Genomic DNA, 7,295 nt, shown 5'->3' with positions numbered 1-7,295 from the left:
CACGCACGCACGCACGCACGCACGCACGCACGCACGCACGCACGCACGCACGCACGCACGCACGCACGCACGCACGCACGCACGCACGCACGCACGCACACACACACACACACACACACACACACATCCTGTATGTATAGAGAAAGATATTGAGAGATCCGAAATCCGAATATTAAAGGATTTAATCATTAAACTTTAACGGTTCGGATATCTAAACAGTTGGAAACAGATTCGGATCCGAAAGATCCGTTTTAATCGGATATTTTATCTTGAATCTATTTCTATCTCGGATATCCGGATACCTGGATAAACGGATAATCATTAACCCTACAAATAAGACCGTTGAGAGTACATCATCTAAATACGAGCATCACTTGACGATGAAAGTTAGATGTTGAACTAATACATATATATATTCTTTTAAATAATGATGAAACAATCATATTTCTATAATAAATTTATTTAAAAGAATTTACCAGGCTTGGTCTCGACATTTTTTATTTCTACGTAATCACCAACTTTATATTCACGCACAGCTTTATTTTCTTCGCAAGTTATATTTTTTCGTTTGATGATGCCATTAGATTCTGGATGGTATGCAGTTGTCCGACAATGTTTAGAACCGACGAGTTTGATTAATGCGTCATACAATTGCGCTTCGAATTGCGAGCCCTGATCAATTGTGATCAGGCGTGGAGCTCCAAATCTGACTACCCAGTAAGTGGAAAACATCTTCATCACCGTGTTTGCAGTACAATCCTGTAATGGAATAGCTTCTGGCCAACGAGTAAATCAGTCAAGCATTGTTAATAAATAATAAAACTTTTGGATGGAAGTAGAGGACCGACGATATTGATATGTATGTGTTCGAAACGGGTATCTGGTACTATTTGGATAGGTGAGGTATGGTTGTGCCGATGAATTTTATAGTAAATTGCTGGCATGTTAAACAAGTGCGGGCCCACTCTTTAGCCATAGAGGGCCATACAAATTTTTTGCGCAATTTGCCGATGAGTTACTCTGTTGCTTGGATGAGACATTTGATGCACCATATCAAAAATTCGTCTTCGTAATAATCCAGGAATGTATGCTCTGATCTTTTCTTCTGAAGTGTCACAGTAAATGTTGAATGCTGTTTCCGATAAGGTAAACTTTTTGAGCTTCAAAAACGTTGATGTAGAGTGCTTCAGTTATTGCAATTCGTCGTCCGAGGCTTGAGCTTCTGAAATCTCTTGCATATAAAGACTAGCATCACGATAGTATCAACGCGAAATAGTGCATCTGCTACAATGTTTTCAGCGCCTGAAACGTGACACATCGTTTGTGAACTCCGAAATGAAAAGTAATTGACGGGCGACATTTGATCCGATTTCCTCTTGAATGCGTACACGAGGGATTTTTAATCCGTGATAACGTGAAAGTTTCGTCCCTCTAGCATATATCGGAAATGTTTGATAGCATAGATACCTAATAATTCCCTATTATATCCCTATACTTTGTTTGCGTAGGCGTGAGCTTTCTTGAAAAGAAACTGAGTGGTTGTAAAAATCCGTTGCTGTGCTGTTTCAATATCGCACTGATTGCTTTGTCTGAAGCGTCTGTTTGCAATGAGAGTGTTGCCTTGCTGTCTGGAAATGCGAGCGAGGTGGCGTGAGCAAGATGTAATGAAGTTTCCGTAACTCGTTGAAAGGATTGTTTGAGTTTAGGAGTCTATTCTATTTTCGCATTGTTATTGCGTTTTATGCCCCGAGATTGCATTTAGCAATGGCGCTTGCATGCTTGCGAGATCTTTGAGAAACCGGTTATAGAAATTGAGCATTCCTAAGAAACGTCGAAGTCCTTTGACTGTAGCTAGTTCCTGAAATTCAGCGATAGCTTGGACTTTTTCGAGTAAAGGTTTGACACCTTCGGCGCTGATTATATGTCCCAGGAAGCTGACATTTACACATTTATTCGGATTGACTGCTATGCCATGCTGTTGAAGTCTGTCGAACATATTTTTAGATGCTTCTTATGTTGTGTTTCGTCCTATGAAGCGATTAAAATGTCATCAATATAAATAAAAACAGAAGTCAAGTTCTGCAGTTATCCGGTCCATAAATCTTTGAAAAGTTTCTGCTGCGTTACGAAGTCCGAATGTCATATAAGGAAATTCGAAAAGTCCGAACGGTGTAATAATTGCAGTTTTAGAAATATCCGATTCGCGAACTGGAATCTGTTGATATGCACGCACTAGATCTACCGTAGAGAATACGGTTTTGTCGTGCAGGAAATGTGTGCTGTCTTGCAAGAACGGAATTGAATAATTGGACGACCATTAATATCATTTTTGATAGAATAAACCTACTGTTCTTACCTACACTGTTACAGACGCTGCTGTGCTACTTAATTGTGAGATAAACTTCCGAAAACGTAACCGTTTCGATTTTGATAAAACTTTGCACAAAGCTTTATTTTAGATTAAAATGAAAGTTCCTATAAAGATTTTTGGCGACTCCTCAAAAAAAGCTATTTTTTTAAATAAAGTAGTAAAATGAATAAATACTTGGTTTATCCCTAGTTTCTCTGTAATAAATATTCATCAATATTTATTTATGTTATAGCCATTATCTCTATTTAGATTGTTAGAATGTTTTTGTATCTCTATAACTTCTCTATACTTTCTTGAAAAGTATGAAATAATGTTGGCTATTGTGGTCGTTTTATCAAACAGTATTTGATGTCCTGTTTCGATGTTGTGTTCTGATAATGCTGACTGCGTGACGTGTTTTAGCTTGATATCACATTGGTGTTCTTTTATCCGTAGGTTGATTATTCTCCTGGTTTTTCCAATGTATACTTGCCCGCAGAAACAAGGTATTTTGTATACTCCTGCGGAGCTGAGTGGAAGTCTTTGATCTTTAGGATTTCTTAATATTTGTTTTATCTTTTTGGGTGGTTTAAAGATAGTTCGGATATTGTGTTTGTTTAATATTCTGCCAATCCGATCTGTCGTTCCTTTGACATATGGGAGAATGGATAGAATTCTTTCGTCTGGTTGTGTGTCAGAGACCCTGTGTTGTTGTCTTGTTTGTATGTTTATTGATTGTTTTAATTATGTCTTTTTTGTCGTGTCCGTTTTTCTGTAAGGCTAGTTTTAAGTGGTTGAGTTCTGTCTGTAGATGTTCTTTGTCAGAGATGGTGAAAGCTCTATGTACAAGTGAGTTGATTGCAGATTGTTTCTGATGGATGATGGTGCGACTCGGCATGTAGGTATCTATCTGTGTGTGTTGGTTTTTTGTACACTTGATGGCCTAAGGTACCGTCATTTTTCTTAGAGACAAGAACATCTAGGAAGGGGAGTTTTCCGTTTTTTTCTATATCTATAGTGAAGTGGATATTTGGATGTTGATTGTTGAAGAAAATAAGGAATTTACGGAGTTCGGCTCTGCCGTGTCTCCATATCACGAATGTGTCGTCTACATAACAGAACCAAACTTCTCGTTAGGTGTTTTTGTGAGAGCCTCTTTCTCAAAATGCTCCATGAAGATGTTAGCGATTACAGGAGAAATAGGAGAGCCCATTGCCGCTCCTGAAGTTTATTCATAAAATTGGTTGTTATAGGAGAAGTAAATGGTAGTTAAGCAGTGCTCTATTAGTGGGATGAGGTCGGAGGGGACTTTATGTGAAGCCTTTATTATATTTAATGTGTTTTTTATTGGAACTTGTGTGAATAGAGATTCTACGTCGAAACTTACAAGCAGGTCTGTGGGACGTAATCGGATTTTTTGAATCTTTTTTATAAAGTCCGTTGAGTTGGTTATGTGTAATTCGGATTTTCCAGTGAGGGGTTGTAGTATTTGTGCTAGGAAGCGGGACAAGTTGTATATCGGGGAGTGTATAGCGCTGACAATCGGTCTGAAGGGGATGTTTGATTTGTGTATTTTTGGTAGTCCGTATAGTCTTGGTGGAAGAGGATTTGTAGGTTTTAATGTTGATTTGGTTTTACTGAGTATGTTGCTTTTCTCCACTAGGATCTTGGTGTTTTGTGCGATAGTAAAGGGTGTCCCAAAATTAACGCAAGATTTGAATTTGCCGCCATTTGTGCAGTAAAGTGTTGGCAACCCAAAAAAAAAAAACAATTTAACAGCTGACAGTTTAGGGTTAGTGAAAATGGAGCGTGAAAATGGATTATTGAACATCAACAAATGGATGCTGATTTTTCGAGCAAAATCATCCTAAGCGATGAAGCACATTTTCACCTTGATGGCTTTGTTAATCGCCAAAATCGCCCCCTAGATCGTGTGATTTAACACCATTAGATTTCTTTTTATGGGGTTATTTGAAATCACAGATCTATGTCAACAAGCCCACAACCACCCGTGCATTAAAGGAGGAGATTCAACGCTGCATCAACGAAATTCAGCCACATTTATGCAAAATGGTCATGGAAAATTTCGACAAACGAGTGCGTATGTGCATGCAAAGCCGTGGAGGCCATTTGCCCGATGTGTTATTCCACAAATAACCCTATCCTATGTACTTTATGATTCAATAAAAAAATAACAATCAAAAGACTAAAAACTGTGTTTTCTATTTAATTCAAATCTTGCGTTAATTTTGGGACATCCTTTATTAGTTGGATCTTTGTCAAGCTTTTTGTATGCTTTGTCCGAATGAAGATTCTTTATCTTTTTTTTAATGTCTAATGTGTTCATGACTACTGTCGGTTATTGAAGACTGACCAATCCCCCCCTCTCACCCCCTTCACCTACAATTCTCTTCTTTTCCCCCCCACCACTCCAACAAGTAGCGTATAAAAAGGAACAGCTCAGTATCAGGCTGCTCTTCGCCCTGATAAAGTGGACTGCAAGGTTCACGAAACGTTGGCATTTCAAGAATGGATCTGGACACGGAGGAAATCCACGAAACGCCTAACTTTTAAATTCTTTTTAAATTATTTTGTTTTTAGTGCAATAACACTTACATTATTGTTATCTGTATATTCCAGAAGTTTGTCATTTTGCAAATGTATACGGGATGTTTCTTGAGTAAGTTTGTTTTCTTCTGTATTGCTATTATCTCTTTCCAAAATTTATGCGTGGAGCCTTTTTGGCTATTAATAAATTCTTCTTAAGCTTTGCGTTTTCTTTCCTTTTCTGCGCCACTTACGTATTTTCTTCCAAAATCTCTTTCTCTTATGATGATCTTTTCCTTAGTTGTTATAAACAATGTTGAATCTTTAGCTTCTATTTAAAATAGAATACTATTTTAAATAGTACTTTAGAATACTTTTAAGTAGCATTTCCCTAGTTTTTCATTGCGATACTTTTCAAGAATAAGAGCTCTGAAAGTCTATAATATATATGTTATAGACTATCGGAATCTCATGTCGTTAAGCCCATGGCACAAAAACGTAAGGTCGTAACAGTAAGGAAATCGTGCATGGTCTACAATGGACAATAGCAGTAGTGGATTAAGAAGTAGGCGTAGATCTCGACTATCGATGATAGTTAATTATCCTTCTCACATACGATTATGATTTGTTGATTTCTACTGTTCCTTAATCCATTACGCATAAGATTGAATTTGCTACTGATTTTACGGTTTCTACCGTGATTGGGCAATTCGCTTATGATTACATCTTACGGCCTTATGTTTTTGTATATCATGGGCTTTACAATGGTCGCTATCAGTTGATTCAACTGTTGCGAAGCGGATCCGTAAACTCTTGCTACTATTGGATGATCTAAAAGAATACACTAATAGCAGCGAGGGCTCACGGATCCGCTCCGTGACATTTGAGTCTACTGAACGTGACTAATAACAAATATAAAGCGCTGGTCGAAACGCGAGGCTGCGTGCACTGCACCGTTGCACACGTGCCTAAAACCGATCCTGAGACACGACGTTTTCTCGATAACCAATCCTCGCGACTTACAAGGGAATCTTACGTGATGTCAAATTCTGATTTTAATAAAACTTTGTGTACTTATAGCTTACATAAAGAGATGAATTTAGAAAATATCAGTTGCGACCAAAAAAAAACGGTTTAAAATGGTGAAATCACAATCAAAATTTTGCTATATTTCCTTTTGTTGATGAAAAATAATAAATATAGAAAAACAACTTCTAGATAATATTTTATCCCTCAAAGATATTCTATATCAAGATGTCCTTTATGTATTATCACAATTTTATTATTTTTTGAATTTATAGATTGAGATTTTCCTTTGTTAGTCTAATTTATTACATTTACAAGGACAATATAAAAAAAAAACGATTCTTTTTCTTGATTTTTAGTTTGTAATATAATATTACTCGATATAATTATGAGAAGTAACACAGCTTTAAGATGTATAATTCTATAAATATGAATAAATTAATATGAATAACTCTTGTTTTTTTATGTTTTTCTAGGTTGTCAAATAATTTTGAAGAAGGAATTAGATGGCATAGAGCTAGAATTACCTAAGGCAACTAGAAATTTTTATGTGGATGGACATACCCCCACTTCGCATTAAAAGAATTTTCTTTTTAAAGTTAATTGAATTAAATGTGTCAATATTTGTAAGTATATTAAAAATGTATTTTTTGTAATAAATAGTACTATTTAAAATTAATGTGTGATTTTTCGCTTGAGCATCCTGGTTAAAAAAATCGAAAGAAACAGATAGACTACGAAAGAGAATATCGCTGATTCTAACGCACATACGAGGTCTGGCTATTAAATAACGAGACTGCGCGCGCAGAAGGCGTCCTAGAGGGGTAGGGTGGGAAACGAATGCAGCGTTGGATAAGCTGGAAGTGTCTACTATTCCAGTACGAAAACACGTTTTTGTCGCAGTAGTAGTATTTTTTCTATAGAGGTTAGAAACGAACTTGTTTTTTCTCGTGCCGATAACAATGTGTGACGAAAAACACGAGCAACGGATCAATGTGAAATTTCTCGTTAAATTAAAAAAAACTCCGACTGAGTGCTATAAGTTGTTGAAAGAGGCCTATGGTGAGAATTCTCTATCTCGTGCGCGTGTTTTCGAATGGTATAAACGGTTTTCTGAAGGCCGAGAGAGCACCGAAGATGACCAACGTCCAGGTCGACCTGTCTCTGTTTCAACTCCGCAAACAGTGACCAAAATCAATGAAATTGTGCGCGGAGATCGTCGTATGAGCATTCGGATGATTGCTGAGACTGTAAACGCCGATAAAGAAACTGTCAGAAAAATTTTACACGACGAATTAAACATGAAGAAAGTCTGTGCGAAGTTGGTCCCAAAAAATTTGACCCCTGACCAAAAGCTCGTCCGTCAACAGAT

At 37.1% G+C, this 7,295-nt stretch overlaps 1 protein-coding gene and 1 long non-coding RNA gene across 3 annotated transcripts in view; one reads left to right on the top strand and one right to left on the bottom strand.

The window, feature by feature from the left end:
• Positions 1 to 6,541, top strand: part of LOC108756598 (adrenodoxin-like protein, mitochondrial) — a 29,948-nt gene extending 23,407 nt beyond the window's left edge. For both annotated transcript variants that reach the window (XM_018500519.1, XM_018500518.1), the window contains exon 4: positions 6,400 to 6,541. In XM_018500519.1, the coding sequence (XP_018356021.1) occupies positions 6,400 to 6,503 (104 nt within the window). In that variant the 3' untranslated portion in view covers positions 6,504 to 6,541. The remainder of the gene's footprint in view (positions 1 to 6,399) is intronic.
• LOC108756599 overlaps positions 1 to 7,295 on the bottom strand; it is a 17,108-nt gene that overhangs the window by 6,013 nt on the left and 3,800 nt on the right. The window lies entirely within an intron of this gene.

Source organism: Trachymyrmex septentrionalis, unplaced genomic scaffold (assembly GCF_001594115.1).
Source record: "Trachymyrmex septentrionalis isolate Tsep2-gDNA-1 unplaced genomic scaffold, Tsep1.0 scaffold129, whole genome shotgun sequence".
NCBI lineage: Eukaryota > Metazoa > Arthropoda > Insecta > Hymenoptera > Formicidae > Trachymyrmex > Trachymyrmex septentrionalis.
Note: the sequence above shows the minus strand (reverse complement) of the source record. Positions and strands in the feature narration are given on the sequence as shown.